The 17,585-nt window shown below is 35.3% G+C and overlaps 1 protein-coding gene across 2 annotated transcripts in view; it reads left to right on the top strand.

Moving 5' to 3' along the window:
* The window catches only part of CEP57L1 (centrosomal protein 57 like 1), a 77,509-nt gene that overhangs the window by 41,943 nt on the left and 17,981 nt on the right, over positions 1 to 17,585 (top strand). For both annotated transcript variants that reach the window (XM_047102582.1, XM_047102581.1), the window contains 3 exons: positions 4,261 to 4,426; positions 6,863 to 7,042; positions 8,386 to 8,507. In XM_047102582.1, coding sequence (XP_046958538.1) covers positions 4,264 to 4,426; positions 6,863 to 7,042; positions 8,386 to 8,507 — 465 coding nt within the window. In that variant the 5' untranslated portion in view covers positions 4,261 to 4,263. The remainder of the gene's footprint in view (positions 1 to 4,260; positions 4,427 to 6,862; positions 7,043 to 8,385; positions 8,508 to 17,585) is intronic.

The raw sequence follows: 17,585 nt of genomic DNA, 5'->3' as shown, positions 1-17,585 counted from the left end.
CTGAGTTCAAACTCCAAAGGTTACTTTTATATCTGGATACAACTGGTTTTCTTTCATTATTGTTAAGGTTTATTGTTTATTAGCTACATTTTTCTCTAAATTGATGGTTTATATTCATTTGACATTCTTCTGTTATGATGCTAGTATTTTTCTTCTGATTTATAAAAGCTTTTTCTGTATCAATGATATTCCCCTTTGTCCTTCATCGCATATTTTCCTTTCTGCATTCTTTTGCCTTTTGGTTTTGTGCATAATTTTTATATGGTATAGTTGAATTTTAATGTAGCCTTTGTATCTTTTATTTTTACCATAGTTCTAAACATAAAACATCTTACCATTTCTATGATTATTTTAATTATTCAGATTTTTTAAATAATTTTTAAAGTTTTTTAAAAAATTGACTCTGTAACATACCTGAAATTTGTATTGATATATGGAATGAGATAAAGGTTTAATTGGATTTTTTTCCTAAAATTTTTCTAACACTGAATGAACAACAAATGCATCATTTGTTGAATCCAGTGGAAGTATTTATGTTAAATTCTTATATGTACTGGTTTCCGTTGACCAGTTGGTTTTTATATCATTGTCTTAACATTTTAGTTGTATACTATAAATAATAGATTGTAGTATCTATTAAGGCATCTATAAGGCAAGTTCTTTAATCAAAGTTATCCAACTCAATTGTTATAGTACTTTTTAAAATGCTATATATTAAAAAATAAAATAGACTTAGTCCAACCTTTTATTGAGTTTGCTCTTAAGGTAAGTTAACCTAGGTGCATTCACAAAGAAAACCAGGTAAATGATACAGCTGCTGATATTTTTCTTTAAGGAAAAACCTAAACCTGAAAGAATTAGCAGTATAGGAAACAGAGAGTAGCCCATTCCAAGAACCCATTGTAGTATCTCTGGCCGTCTCCTAATGCTGTCTCCCTAACAATCCTATGGGATTATGCAGAGGTGATGGCACAGTCAGCCACTAGCTGGAATAGACATTGGTTGTTAAAAAGGACCGTTTTGGAACAATTGCTTCCCTCAAGAACAAGTAAAACTACTTTTCAGTACAGTATTTGTGTCTAGCACAGTTTTTTGGAGGGGAGGTGGGGGTGTTTCTGTATGCAGTGGCTCCTTAGTTGCAGCTCATGAAGGTGTCTTAACTGTATTTACCATAGAGAAAATGGATAATTTTCCTGGTTGTTTGTAAGCTGTCAGGAATAGTTCCAAGCACAACTTGAGTTTCCTTATGCTTTACCACGCTCTTGATGCAAATGAGGTCCACATTTCACAGCCTTTTGCCCTTGCTTGCAGATCCTCTAAAATGCTCTACAGGATTTTCTGAGGGCTTTTCAGTTACCTACAGCAATGCTCCATACCAGATATGTCAGAATCCTTGGAGTTTGGGGCTTAGGCACCTCTCTGTATTCTCAGAAATTTTTACTCTAGAAATTTCTGTCATACATACCCATGAATATATCCCTTCCTGGTGCGCTCTCTCTCTCTCTCTCTCTCTCTCTCTCTCTCTCTAGCTGAACAAGACTACCAATGCACCAGAGCCCTCAAAATGCCAAAACTGTGAGTTATCTCTAGCAACTTCCCCCTTCATTGGAATATAACATCCCATACAAAGCAGGACAGCTAATGTCCCAATCTTTTGTACAGATATTGGTGAAATGTTTCTCAGTTTTTACTTAACAACCCTCTCCATTCCCAACACCCACGTTTGAGTCCGTGAGACTGGGTCAGAGATGAATTAGAATGCTTACCACTGTACTTTACTCAGAATTACTCCTCTCTTCCTCCATCAAGTTAGTCTTTGACTTTGGATCAAGCTTTCTGTATTTCTTTCATCTTGCCTCAGAGTGAGTTTTTCTCCTAGAATGTCACAGTTCTTTGTGTAAAGAAACTTCTAGTGGGTTTATGCACTTGTTTATAAAACAGGACTAGATTGTACAGGTTAAGCTGGGACCTCTATTACAATGAAAACCCCTGAGCTCTATGTCACATCATAGCATGTCTTCTCATTTTTTTTACTGTTTCCTTTCTTTTTCACCACCTATCAGTGTATTGCTATTCTGCTTATGCCCACTTTAAGATGTATTTACACATTTAATTTAAATGATCTTTAGTCTAATTTTTTTTAATGTTTATGTTTTTGAGAGAGACAGACCAGGAACAGGAGAGGGGCAGAGAGAGAGGGATACAGAATTGGAAGCAGACTCCAGGCTCTGAGCTGTCAGCACAGAGCCCAATGCCGGGCTCAAACTCAGGAACCATGAGATCATGACCTGAGCCGAAGTTGGACACTCAACTGAGCCACCCAGGTGCTGGACTGAGCCACCCAGGTGCCCCCGTTTAGTCTGATTTTTAATTTAATGCCATCTTCTAAGGAGTCGTTTCATTTACATTAAAAACCTCCAATTTGAATTTGTTTTTTAACTGATGCAAAATCCAATTTGTAAATAAATACTATATTTGGTAAAGAGGAAGCAGACAGAGTCCTCCCAAGGACTTCAGGGTATAGTGACTAATGTTAAAATTTCATTCTTTTTATTATTAGAGAAACTCACCAGGAGCCAAAAACTGAATTATCTTGAGTAATTCCAAGGTTTTTGGGATAGTTTCAGCTACACACCTCTCCCTGAACACGTACAACCATGTTCAGAACTTTTGTACTTTGGTGTCCTACCTCTACTTCATTGTGAGCCAACTGTGACTAACTTTGCTCTCTTGTTTTTTGAGGGAACAGCAACTTAGATAGATGCAGTCTCCCATGGGGAGCAGACAGTGTCTGAGCAGCAACAACCCCAAGGGATGGAGACATGGTTGGTAGATGGTAGCCGGTGCTAATAATAGTAGCAAAAAATGATTGCTTCTCAAGAGCAAAGGGCAGCAAGTATTCTAGGAAAGCTTCCTAGGCTATATAACTTTTAGAATAGACCAATCAGAATGTCCTGAAAGACAGCCAATCACAGCAGTAGGTAAGGTAGAAAATCCTACTGAGTTAATTGGGTTCTGTACCCTGCCAGAAATTACATTCATGGGAAGTATCTACTTTTGCCTTATGAATTGGGAAGGTAGTGAAATCACTGAAAATTTGCAGTTCTCAAAAATTAAAATAGGCTAATTATATAATGGAATTCTAAGTTTACATTTTAAAATGAGTTTTCTTTCTTAAAATTGTGCTTATGAATTGTTTTGCGTGTGTGTATGAACAGTTGTTACCCTGTTTCTTCCAATGTAGCTATGAATTAACATTAACTAGAATCTGTTAAGTAGAATACATTTCTACAGTCTTTAAATTACAGAAAGGAAAATAAATGATTTAGGAAAATTAGACAAAAAATTACCTGCTGAAATGGTTAAAAGGGCTCTCCTAAATAAAAAAAATTGAAGGGGCGCCTGGGTGGCGCAGTCGGTTAAGCGTCCGACTTCAGCCAGGTCACGATCTCGCCGTCCGTGAGTTCGAGCCCCGCGTCGGGCTCTGGGCTGATGGCTCAGAGCCTGGAGCCTGTTTCCGATTCTGTGTCTCCCTCTCTCTCTGCCCCTCCCCCGTTCATGCTCTGTCTCTCTCTGTCCCAAAAATAAATAAACGTTGAAAAAAAAAAAAAATTGAAATTGAAAAAAAAAAAAAACCCTCCAGAATGGCAAAATAAAACTATTTTAGATTCTTCAGATTTGGAACCATTGTAAACTATGATTAGGATGCTGGTGCATTAAGTGGAGTTGTGTCTTATTCAAGGATATATACAGAATTGATATATACAAAATCTGATATATACAAAATTACCCTTGAAAATCCTTTAGGAAGCCAGGACATTGGAGTTCCACAGTTAGGATTCAAGGATTGTATTAAACGGGTGGCTTGTGTTTCAAAGCTATGTTGTCTTTTAGAATATATACTTCCTCTAAGAACCCTAGAGTCACACTATTTGTAGAGTGGTGCTCAGATGATGAGGGTATATGAACTTACGATCAGCTGAGAAATGAGCAAATTCACACCACTCACTCCAGAGCATATGCTCACTGAAAATCAGGTAGAATTATCTATACTATTTATATGGTAAATAGTCATTTTTCTTTCTTGTATTACTAAGCTTCTTATAGTTGAATTTGTGATAATTAACTTCATAAAGAAACAACTCCACAGTATATGAGTATGTGTTTATGTTAAGTTTTACCTGAATTTTTGCCTAATCTTTTTGTCATTCAAGTAAGAAAGAATGATGCTATACTGTATTATTCCTTTATTGTCTACAGATAATGGATTCTGAATTAATGCATAGTATTGTAGGAAGCTATCTTAAACCTCCAGAAAGAGTGTTTGTTCCATCATTTGCCCAGAATAATGAATCATCCCAGACTTACCGCTCTGCGAACTTAGAAGTTACCTCTCCTAAAATGCTTCATAGTCCAAATGGCCAAGGTAATTCTGTGTTTTTAATGTTTATTTATTTTGAAAGAGAGAGAGAGAGAGTGGGGGAGGGGCAGAGGGAGAAGGAGAGAGAGAATCCCAAGCAGGCTCCATGCTGTCAGTGCAGAGCTGGCACAGGGCTATATCCTATGATGGAGCTGAGCTGAGCCTAAATCAAGAGTCAGATGCTTAACAAAAACTGAGCCACCCAGTGCCCCAAATAACCAAGGTAACTCTAATTTACAATCTTATTTAAAATTGGGGAATGGTATAAAACATGTTATATAAAATTTTACATTAAAAATTTTTTTTTAATGTTTATTTTTGAAAGAGAGACAGAGTGCGAATGGGGGAGAGGCAGAGAGAGAGGGAGACACAGAATCCGAAGTAAGCTTCGAGCTGTCAGCACAGAACCTGATGCAGGGCTCTAACTCCTGGATGGTGAGATCATGACTCATGGTCATGACCTGAGCTGAAGTTGGATGCTTAACTGACTGAGCCACCCAGGCTCCCCTAAAATTTTACATTTTTAAAAGTAGAAAATAATATTATGTGTTTAATCTTAGTAAAACTATTAGTTTTGACTCGGTTGCTTAAAGTTTCTATAAACATAGATAAGTTATTTAATATTTTTTATTTTGGCTTCTTCAGCTATAAGGTGAAGATTAACCAGCTAGACACATATTACAATTTTATCCTAAAAAATCACTATAAAATAGGAAAATACTCTAAAGAATAAAAGGTCATATTTGGAATCCTTGTAAACTAGGTGATTAGAATAATAGTGAATTGAGTAAAGTTGTGTCTGATTCAAGGATTAAATTCAGAAATTGCCTGTTTCCAAAATTGTCCTTGAAAATTTTATGGGAAGTCCATACATTGTAAGTACATTGTAAGTATTGTCTTTTAAAATATAAACTTAGGAGAATCTCATAATTGAATTAGGAAAACATTTATGAATTTAGGCATACCTGTGCCATACAAATTACCTGCTAAGATGCTATCACCTTGTTTTTTAATATTTTGTGATTATAGTTACCATTAATAAATAGACTAGCAGTGTGGTGTAAAAAGCTGTAAGAAATATTCCAAATCAGCAAGCCAGGTATTGCATCTAAAGAGCAATAAATGTAATTTCTTGATCTCATTTTAAAAAACAAAACAAAAAACAAATGGTGATCTCTAGCAAACATCGTTCTAATTGGACATAAACTACAGGCATACCTTAGAGATATTGTGGGCTTGGTTCCAGACCACTGTAATAAAGTGAATATATCACAATAAAGTGAGTCAAATGCATTTTTTGGTTTCTCAGTACATATAAAAGTTACATTTAGACTACACTGTAGTCTATTAATTTTGCGGTAGCATTGTCTAAAAAACAATGAACTACATATCTTAACTAAAAAATACTTCATTGCTAAAAAATGCTAAGCATCATGTGAGCTTTCAGTGAATTATAATGACTGAACACAGATCACCATAACAAATATAATAATCATGAAAAGTTTGAAATAGTACAAGAATTACCAAAATGTGACACAGAGACATGAAGTGAGCAAATGCTGTTGGGAAAATGACACTGACAGATTTAATCAACACAAGGTTGCCACAAACCTTCAATTTGTAAAAAAAAAAAAAAAAAAAGAAATGCAGTATCTGTTAAGTGCAATAAAGTGAAGCACAATAAGACCAAGTATGCCTGTATGTAAAAATTAACCTATAACCTATAACATTTACCTATATTCCATTCCCCTCTAGTTGTATACTTTGAAGTTATAACTGAATAGACATTATTACTTGAAATTTTTATAACTCTGAACTTACCTGAATCATCATGATATTAATATAGCTGAATAAAAATCACAGTAGTATATGTGTACCATTTAAAATCTTTCAAGTCTGATATGAATCAAACCACTAGGGTATAATTTTTTTTTCTAGTGGAAGAAATTGTGTTCTAACTCATATGTTCTGATTATTAATACTGTAATCTTAGACAAAGAATCATAACGTGTTTGTGGTTTAGCTAAACTGAACATATCAAGAACTAAGAAAAACCTTTAACATTAAACCTAAATTTCCATGTTAATTAGTGGATACTACATTTAAATTTTCTTTATCCATACTCAGACTCTTACGCCTCCTAGACTATATTTTTTTAAGTCTTTTCATTTGAAGATATATATTTTATTGAACTAAATTGTGATTATTAGCTGTCTCAAACCTAGAAAATTACTACATACAATCACAAATATACTGTTTTTATAAGATATGTTAGAAAAAATTTGTCTCTCTTTAGAGTTTTAGTGAATTTTTTTGAGGAATATACATTACTTGTACGTTTTTCTGGCTTACTAACAAAAATATACTGTTCACTTTTATATGATACTATGTAAGTGTCCAAAAATTCTCATTAAAATAACAAGCAAATTTTTTTTTCAACAGCTCTAATTTTAGCCTTAAAAACTCTTCAGGAAAAGATTCATCGTTTAGAGTTGGAGAGAACACAAGCTGAGGACAACCTGAACATTCTTTCCAGAGAAGCAGCACAGTATAAAGAGGCCTTGGAGAAAGAAACAAATGAGAGAAATCTGGTACACCAGGAACTGATAAAGCAGAAAAAAGGTAAGAAAATTCAATAGTTCTCAAAAACAAGGAATTATCAGAGTTTACAACTTGAAAATAATAAGCCCAGTCTAACATTTACTCAAATATCTTTGTTCTTATGTATATTCAAACCTTGAGGGCTTGTTCTCAATTTGATAATTTGCATTAAATGGATATAATATTGAGCTTACATATATTATCCCAGTTCATAAATTATTGAGATTAAAAGAAAAAATTAAGTTTTTAGACAAATTGTGTTTAGAAATTAGGACATTTTCAGAATACCAAAAAAATCTGTTTTACCCATAATATAATTGAAATACTTTATATTTTCAGTCAACACTGATTTTTTAAATTTGAAAATATAAAGCAACACTAGTAATTAAACAATACAGAAACCATAAAAATGAATACAATTCTTTTAGTAACTTGAAAGGTTAATTAGAGGAAATGGACAGGTAAGGAGAGATTTCTGTGGAAATTACAAAAGAACATCAGGACATAAGTTTTTAAATTTTAGAACATAAATTCTTTAGGAGCTCCTGGATTGAGTGTCCAACTTCAGCTCAGGTCATGATCTCACGGTCTGTGAGTTCAAGCCCTGCGTCCGGCTCTGTGCTGACAGCTCAGAGCCTGGAGCCTGTTTTGGATTCTGTGTCTTCCTCTGTTTCTGCCCCTCCCCTGCTTGCCCTCTGTCTCTCTCAAAAATAAACATAAAAATTTTCAAAAAAAAAAAAAAAGTAAGTTATTTATATAAGTTTACTTCATAATGTGTAACTTTCTTTTCCCTTGCACTACATTCACCATCATAAATAAGGTTCAAATTTGTGTGTCAACTTACAAAAAGAGTGAAGAAATGAGAAAAATTTTTCTGAGGTAATTGGACAAAAGTGGAAGAAACTGCTGAGGAAAGTAAAAAATTAAAGGATTAGAAGGGATTACTTCTTAGGACATTAACTATGCTGTCAGTAGTCAAGAGCAGAGGAAATGGGAATGGTAAAATGCATATACCCGAGTTTCCTGAAAGAGAAAACTATATAGATAAGAAAGAGACTTTAGGTCCTCTGTTATTTCCCAGGAACATCCAGGATTTCTATCATCCCACAAGTAAGTCACTGACATCTTACTCTTTCTTAAGTGTACCCTGTGGATCTTTAGGGGGAGACAGTGTTAAACTAGTTATATGTACTTAATGAGAAATTCACAAAATGTGTGTCCATAACTCTTAGAGAGCCAGTATTAGAACTAAAGATTTCTTGAACTTCTAGGTCTTGATTGAATTTACATAATGTATTTCTCATGATAACCAAACCTGTAATCTATGTGATAATCAACACATTATTACTTTTTCTTTCTCACAGATATTACTATACAGTTAAATTCTGCCCAGTCTCGTTGTACTCTTCTAGAGAAGCAACTAGAATATACAAAGAGAATGGTTCTCAATGTAGAGCGAGAGAAGAATATGATCCTAGAGCAACAGGTGAACATATTTTTATATGAATAAAATATAATTTAATATGTTTTGGGAGAATAATGTTATGGGAAGATTGTATTATAATCTTAAGTAGGATAAAGAGCTATATTGAGATTTCCACTTACATTGAAGCTGACTGGGTCATTGGACTAAGCTTTCTGTAGAAGGAAACAAGAAAAACTAGGCAAGATATTAAAAACGAAGGAAAGAAGGGAGACAGGGAGGGAGGAAGAAAGGAAGAAAGGGAAAAAATACATAAAGGCATTGGAGAGTTAACTAAGTGATGAAAAATCACAATTAAAAATTAATGGGTGTAGACTTAAATCCAAAGTGGTTGGCCTCCAAAGAGGTTGGCCTCTAGAGAGGCTAGTTTCAGGCCCTATCCTTCTTAGGGCATTTCTGATTCCAGAGATTCAACTGAGTGGCCAGATAATTCTTTTCAAAGCTATGGGGCTAAAGAAATTGAAGTTAGATTCCAGGGCCTAACAAGAGTAGGAATCCTGATAGATCCATTGTGCTCTGAATGCTTTGTAGGGATGAACAAGAAAGAAAACAACCCAGATTAATAGATCAGAGTAATCCAGAAAATCTTAGTCTTTGAAATTGGATTGAAGTCATCCTGGATAGCTAATGTTCCTAGGGATCCTAGGGATCATTTTTCCTAGGGAAAAAACTTTCAATCAAACATAACCAGGCAGAAGGAATTAAGACACTATGAAAGTTTCTTTCATTAGTGTTTTGTAGTTTTCAGAATACAAGTCTTTGACCTGTTTGGTTAGGTTTTTTCTTAGGTCTCTTACTGGTTTTGGTGCACTGGTGATGGGATTGATTCCTTAATTTCTCTTTCTGCTGCTTCATTATTGGTGTATAGAAATGCAACAGATTTCTTCGAATTAGTAATCAAAAATCTCCCAAAAAACAAGAGTCCAGGGCAGGATGGCTTTCCAGGGGAATTCTACCAAACATTTAAAGAAGAGTTGACACCTATTCTATTGAAGCTGTTCCAAAAAATAGAAATGGGAGGAAAACTTCCAGACTCATTCTATGAAGCCAGCATTACCTTGATTCCAAAACCAAAGTCCCCACTAAAAGAGAACTACAGACCAACATCCCTGATGAATATGGATGTAAAAGTCCTCAACAAGATACTACCCAACCAGACCCAACAATACATTAAAAGAATAATTCACTATGACCGAGTGGGATTTATACCTGGGATGAAGGGCTAGTTCAATATCTGCAAATCAATTAATGTGATACATCACGTTAATAAAAAGAAAGACAAGAACCATATGATCCTCTCAATAGATGCAGAGAAAGCATTTGACAAAATACAGCATCCTTTCTTGATAAAAACCCTCAAGAAAGTAGGGATAGAAGGATCATACGTCAAGATCATAAAAGCCATATATGAAGGACCCACCACTAATATCATCCTCAAGGGGGAAAAACTGAGAGCTTTCCCCTTAAGGTCAAGAACAAGACAAGGATGTAGGATGTCCACTCTCACCACTGTTATTCAACATAGTGTTGGAAGTCCTAGTCTCAGCAATCACACAACACAAAGAAATAAAAGGCATCCAAATCAGCAAGGAGGAAGTCACTTTCACTCTTTGCAGACAACATGATACTCTATCTGAAAAACCCAAAAGATTCCACCAAGAAACTGCTAGAACTGATCCATGAATTCAGCAAAGTCACAGGACATAAAATCAACACACAGAAATCAGTTGCATTCCTATACACCAATAATGAAGCAACAGAAAGAGAAATCAAAGATTCAATCCCATTTACAATTGCACCAAAACCATAAAATACCTAGGAATAAACCTAACTAAAGAGGTGAAAAATCCATGCACTGAAAACTATAGAAAGCTTATGAAAGAAATTGAAGAAGACACACCAAAAAATGGAAAAATATTCCATGCTCCTGGATTGGAAGAACAAATATTGTTAAAATGTCGACACTACCCAAAGCCACCTACATATTCAGTGCAATCCCTATCAAAATAACATCAGCATTCTCCACAGAGCTAGAACAAACAATCCTAAAATTTGTATGGAACCAGAAAAGACCCCGAATAGCCAAAGCAATCCTGAAAAAGAAAACCAAAGCCGGAAGCATCACAATCCCAGACTTCAAGATGTATTACAAAGCTGTAATCATCAAGACAGTATGGTGCTGGCACAAAAACAGACACTCAGATCAATGGAACAGAATAGAGAACCCAGAAATGGACCCACAAACGTATGGCCAACTAATCTCTGACAAAGCAGGAAAGAAATATCCAATAGAATAAAGACAGTCTCTTCAGCAAATGGTGCTGGGAAAACTGGATAGCAACATGCAGAAAAATGAACCTGGACCACTTTCTTACACCATACACCAAAATAAGCTTAAAATTAATGAAAGATCTAAAAGTAAGACAGGAAGCCATCAAAATCCTCAAGGAGAAAGCAGGCAAAAACCTCTTTGGCCTTGGCTGCAGCAACTTCTTACTCAACACGTCTCCAGAGGCAAGGGAAACAAAAGCAAAAAAGAACTATTGGGATCTCCCTCATCAAAATAAAAAGCTTCTGCACAGCAAAGGAAATAATCAGCAAAACTAAAAGGCAACTGATGGAATGGGAGAAGATATTTGCAAATGACATATCAGATAAAGAAAGGGTGAGTATCCAAAATCTATAAAGAACTTATCAAACTCAACACCCCAAAAACCCCCACAAATAATCCAGTGAAGAAATGGGCAAAAGACATGAATAGACACTTCTCCAAAGAAGACATCCTGATGGCTAACAGACACGTGAAAAAATGCTCAACATCACTTATCACCAGGGAAATACAAATCAAAACCACAACGAGATACCACCTCACACTGGTCAGAATGGCTAACATTAACAACTCAGGCAACAACAGATGTTGGCGAGGATGCAGAGAAAGGAGAATCCTTTTACACTGCTGGTGGGAAAGCAAACTGGTGCAGCCCCTCTGGAAAACAGTATGGAGTTTCCTCAAAAAATTAGAAATGGAACTACCTTACGGCCCAGCAATTGCACTACTAGGTATTTATCCAAGGGATACAGGTGTGCTGTTTTGAAGGGGCACATGCACCCCAATGTTTATAGGAGCACTATTAACAATAGCCAAAGTATGGAAAGAGCCCAAATGCCCATCGACGGATGAATGGATAAAGAAGATGTGGTACACACACACACACACACACACACACACACATGCACACACAATGGAGTATTACTCGGCAATCAAAAAGAATGAAATCTTGCCATTTGCAACTACGTGGATGGAACTAGAGGGTATTATGCTAAGCAAAATTCGTCAGAGAAAGACAAATATATGACTTCACTCATATGAGGACTTTAAGATACAAAATAGATGAACATAAGGGAAGGAAAGCAAAAATAGTATAAAAACAGGGAGGGATAAAAACATAAGAGACTCTTAAAAATGGAGAACAGGGGCGCCTGGGTTGCGCAGTCGGTTAAGCGTCCGACTTCAGCCAGATCACGATCTTGCGGTCCGTGAGTTCGAGCCCCGCGTCAGGCTCTGGGCTGATGGCTCAGAGCCTGGAGCCTGTTTCCGATTCTGTATCTCCCTCTCTCTCTGCCCCTCCCCCGTTCATGCTCTGTCTCTCTGTCCCAAAAATAAATAAACATTGAAAAAAAGTAATTTAAAAAAATATAAAAATAAAAAAAATAAAAATGGAGAACAAACAGAGGGTTACTGGAGGGGTTGTGGGAGGGAGGATGGGTAAGGGGGTAAGGGGCATTGAGGAATCTACTCCTGAAATCATCGTTGCACTACATGCTAGTTTGAATGTAAATTTTAAAAATAAAATTAAAAAAATAATGTAAAAACAGGGAGGGGGACAAACCATAAGAGACTCTTAAATATAGAGAACAAACAGAAAGTTGCTGGAGGGGTTGTGGGAGGGGGGATGGGCTAAATGGGTAAGGGACATTAAGGAATCTACTCCTGAAATCATTGTTGCACTATATGCTAACTAACTTGAATGTAAATTAAAAATAATAATAATAGTAAATTAAAAACAAAACAAAAACAAATAAGCAAATCATGCTTACATCTATGTAATAAATTCTATAAGCAATAAAAAGCAAAAGCTATTGATGCAGACAACATGGATTAATAAAAAACTTTATGCTAAACAAGACAGTACATTTCCTATGATCCAATTATATGAAATTCTGAGACAGGCAAAAACTCTCAGGTAGAATAAATCAGCATAGTAGTTGTCTTGTTGGTAGGTGGGAGAAAACAGGAAATATCTTGACAGAGATATGAGAGAATTTCTATTGTCTCATAGGGCTGTGGATTATATACTTATTTATCAGATCTGTGCATTTCATATGTAAATTATAACTCAATAAAAACATTTAAAACTGTTAAAAGTCACTGATCAACAATACTTAGCTACAATAGGAATTTTGAGGTTATTTTAGAAGATAAAATAAGTGAACTTCATCAAGTGGTTGCTCTTCTGGTTGCTGTACCCTTATTTACACAACTCAGAATTGTCAGACTTCTACATTTTTTCCAATCTGGTGGATGTGCAATAGTATCTTGTGGTTTTAATTTGCATTTTCCTAGTTACTAATGAGAATGATAACTCTTTTATAAATGTACGACCATTTGTGATTTCCTTTTTCCTATACTGTGCCCATTTTTCTGCTGTTTAGTTACTTTTTTGTCTTGTTTAAGAAATCCTTCTCCATTCCTAAGTCATCAAGACATTGTTCTGCATTTGCTTCTAAAAATTACAAAGATTTCATGTAAATCTTAAATCCATCTGGAATTGATTTTTGTGTATAATGTAAGGCTGGCATCCAATTTCATTTTTTTTCTCACATAGCTAATCAATTTTCCCAAAACCATTTATTGCAGTCTATCTTTTCTCCAATGATCTGCAGTGGCACCCTTGTTGTATATAATTTCCATGTAAGTGAGTCTGTCCCTGAGTTTATTCTATTCCTTTATTCTGGTTGTCCATCCATACAAATATGTAAATTTTGATAGCATTACAATGTGTTTCAACATGTAGTAGAGCAAGACCTCACCTTACTCTTCAAAATATTTGGGCTATTCTAGGACCTTTACTTTTTAATATAAATTTTGGAGTCAACTTTTATAGTTCCTTGAAAAATATTAAATACTTGACCCATTAAAATACAGTATTGATTGGTAATGTGAACCATTCCATAACAATGCAAAAACCTTACAACACAATATTATATTTTAGTCTTTAATTTATTTTTAAGTAATCTCTACACCCAACATAGGGCTTGAACTCACAACCCTGAGATCAAGAGCTGCATGCTCTTCCAACTGAGCCAGCCAGTTGCCCCAAACCTTACAACACTTTAAACAACATTTACTCCTTCCTAATTTATAAACTATCGTTCTCATTAATTTTAATCCTTTTTATAACTTTAAGCCACATAAAACATAATTGCTTGTATGCAATATTCATTTAGACTTATTCATACACACACACACACACACACACACACACACAGGCACGCACAATCTTTGTTGCTCTTCTTTTTTTCCTCATCTCTGACCTTCCATCTAAGATAATTATCCTTCTGTCTGAATAATGGCCTTTAGTGTTTCCTTTAGAATGGATCTCCATTCTAATGATCTCAGTCTCTGTTAGTCTTTAAATGTCTTTTTTTCATCTTTATTTCTAAAGAATATTTCCCCCAGGTTTAGGATACTAGGTTGACAGATATTTTCTTTTTAATACTTAACTATACCAGTCCATTGTCTTCTGAATTCAGTACTTTCAGTTGAGAAGTCAGATGTCACTTTAATTGTCCCTTTGAATGTAATCTTTTATCCCCCAGCAGCTTTTAGGATTTTATGCCTATTATTCATTATGAGGTGTCTAGGTATATATTTCTTTTTATTTTTATTATTCCTGATTTAGCTTTATAGGTTTTATAGGTTTGGTTTTCTTGAATCTGTGGTGTGATTTTTTAAAATCCCTTTTTGGAAAATTCTATCACTATCTCTTCAAATATTGCTTATGTCCCATTCTCTCTCCTTTCCTTTTGGAACTCTAATTACACATAAGTTTGACCTTCACACTCTAACTTATGCCTCTTGATCTATTTTCTGAATTTACTTTCATTTTGTCTCTTTGCTGATCTGGATGATTTTGCCTTCCCATTCACTGATTATCTCTTCCAATCTACTGCTGGATCCATCCATTCAGTTCAAATTTCAGATACCATAATTTTCAGTTCCATAATTTTTATTTGGTTCTTTCTCAAATCTGCTCTGTCATTTTATGGTTTTCAGTGCTTTGTTGAAAATGTCAATCATCTTTTATCTCCTCGATCATAGCAAGTATAATTATTTTAAAGTCTGTGTTTTTGTCTTTCAGAGCCAGCACCCAGTTGGAGCTAACTTGTAAGAGTGCTTATATAGTCTGTTATGTATGTTATTTCTTTTCATAGTGTCTTTTTTCCTTTAAGTATAATTTATTTAAATTCCAGTTAGTTAATATACAGCATGCTAGTTTCGGATGTACAATATAGTGATTCACTAGTTCCATATAACACCCAGTACTCATCACAACAAGTGCACTCCTTAATTCTCACCACTTGACCCATCTCCCCACCCACCTCTCTTCTGGTAACCATCAGTTTTCTCTTTTTCTTGATTAGTATCTCTCTTTTCCCTCCTTTGCTCATTGGTTTTGTATCTTAAATTCCACAGATGAGTAAAATCATATGGTATTTGTCTTTCTCTGACTTACTTTGCTTAGCATTATACTCTGTAGCTCCACCCATATCATTACAAATGGCAAGATTTCATTCTTTTTTATGGCCAAGTAATATCTCATTATATATATAGACACACAAACACCCAAATCTTCTTTTCAGTCAAGGGACACATTTTTCAGTCAAGGGACACTTGAACTTTTTCCATAATTTGGCTATTGTACATATGTATAAACATAGGGTGCATGTATCCCTTTGAATTAGTATTTTTGTATTCTTTGGTTAAATACCTAGTAGTGCAATTGCTAGATCATAGAGTGGTTCTATTTTTAACTTTTTGAGGAGACCCCATACTATTTTCCACGGTGGTTACACCAGTTTGCATTCCCACCAACAGTGTAAGAGGGTTCCCCTTTTTCCACATCCTTGCCAACACCTGTTTCTTGTGTTGTTGATTTTAATCATTCTGACAGATGTGAGATGATATCTCGTTGTAGTTTTGATTTGTATATCCCTGATGATCAGTGATGTTGAGCATCTTTTCACATGTCTGTTGGCCATCTGGATGTCTTCTCTGACATAATGTCTATTCATGTCTTCTATCCATTTTTTAATTGGATTATTCATTTTTGTAGTGTTGTGTTTTATAAATTCTTTGTATATTTTGGATACTAACCCTTTATCAGATATGTCATTGACAAATATCTTCTCCCATTCTGTAGGCTCCGTTTTAATTTTGTTGATTGTTTCCTTCATTGGGCAGATCTTTTTATTTTGTTGAAGTCCCAATAGTTCATTTTGCTTTTGTCTCCCTTGCCTCAGGAGATATATCTAGAAAGAAGTTTGCTATGGCCAATGTCAAATAGGTTACTGCCTGTGTTCTCCTCTAGGTTTTAATGGTTTCCTGTCTCACATTTAGGTCTTTAATCCATTTTGAATTTATTTTTGTGTATGGTGTAATAAAGTGGTCCAGTTTCATTCTTCTGTGTGTTGCTGTCCAGCTCTCCCGACACCATTTATTGATGAGACTATCTTTTTTCTGTTGGATATTCTTTCCTGTTTTGGCAAAGATTAATGGACCATATAGTTGTGGGTTCATTTCTGGGTTTTCTATTCTGTTCCATTGATCTATGTGTCTATTTTTGTGCGAGTACCATACTGTTTTAATCACTATAGCTGTGTAATATAACTTGAAGTATGGAATTGTGATGCCTGTAGCTTTGCTTTCCTTTTTCAAGATTGCATTGGTCTTTTTGTGGTTCCATACAAATTTTAAGATTGTTTCTTCTAGCTCTGTGAAAAATGCTGTTGGTATTTTGTTAGAGACTACATTAAATGTATAGATTGCTTCGGGTAATATAGACATTTTAACAATGTTTGTTTTTCAATTTATTTCTGTCATCTTCAATTTCTTTCATCAGTGTTTCATCAAGGAAGAAGTAAAACTTCTAATATTTGCAGATACATAATACTTTATATAGAAAACCTGAAAAGACTCCATGAAGATAGTGCTAGAACTGATAAACAAATTCAGTGAAGTAACAGGATACAAAATCAATGTATAGAAATCTGTTGCACTTCTTTTTTTTTCAGGTTTTCTTTTCTTTTCTTTTCTTTTTTTAATTTACAGTCAAGTTAGTTAGCATAGGAGTGCAACAATGATTTCAGGAGTACATTCCAGTGATTCATCCCCTATGTATAACATACAGACCTCATCCCAGCAAGTGTCTTCTTTAATGCCCCTTAAAGAAGGGCATTTAGCCCATCCCTCCTCCCACAACACTCCCAGCAACTCTGTTCTCTATATTTAAGTGTCTCTTATGTTTTTATCCCTCCCTGTTTTTATACTATTTTTGCTTTCCTTCCCTTATGTTCATCTGTTTTGTATCTTTTTTTTTTTTAATTTTTTTTTCAACGTTTATTTATTTTTGGGACAGAGAGAGACAGAGCATAAACAGGGGAGGGGCAGAGAGAGAGGGAGACACAGAATCGGAAACAGGCTCCAGGCTCTGAGCCATCAGCCCAGAGCCTGACGCGGGGCTGGAACTCATGGACCGTGAGATCGTGACCTGGCTGAAGTCAGACGCTTAACCGACTGCGCCACCCAGGCACCCCTGTTTTGTATCTTAAAGTCCTCATATGAGTGAAGTCATATATTTGTCTTTCTCTGACGAATTTTGCTTAGCATAATACCCTCTAGTTCCATCCACGTAGTTGCAAATGGCAAGATTTCATTCTTTTTGATTGCCGAGTAATACTCCATTGTGTGTGCATGTGTGTGTGTGTGTGTGTGTGTGTGTGTGTGTGTACCACATCTTC

Source organism: Lynx rufus, unplaced genomic scaffold (genome assembly GCF_022079265.1).
Source record: "Lynx rufus isolate CCGP_SWC_20201006 ecotype Redwood Valley unplaced genomic scaffold, mLynRuf1.p SCAF_6, whole genome shotgun sequence".
Lineage (NCBI taxonomy): Eukaryota > Metazoa > Chordata > Mammalia > Carnivora > Felidae > Lynx > Lynx rufus.
The sequence above is the reverse complement of the archived record's forward strand: the minus strand, read 5'-3'. Positions and strand labels throughout refer to the sequence as shown.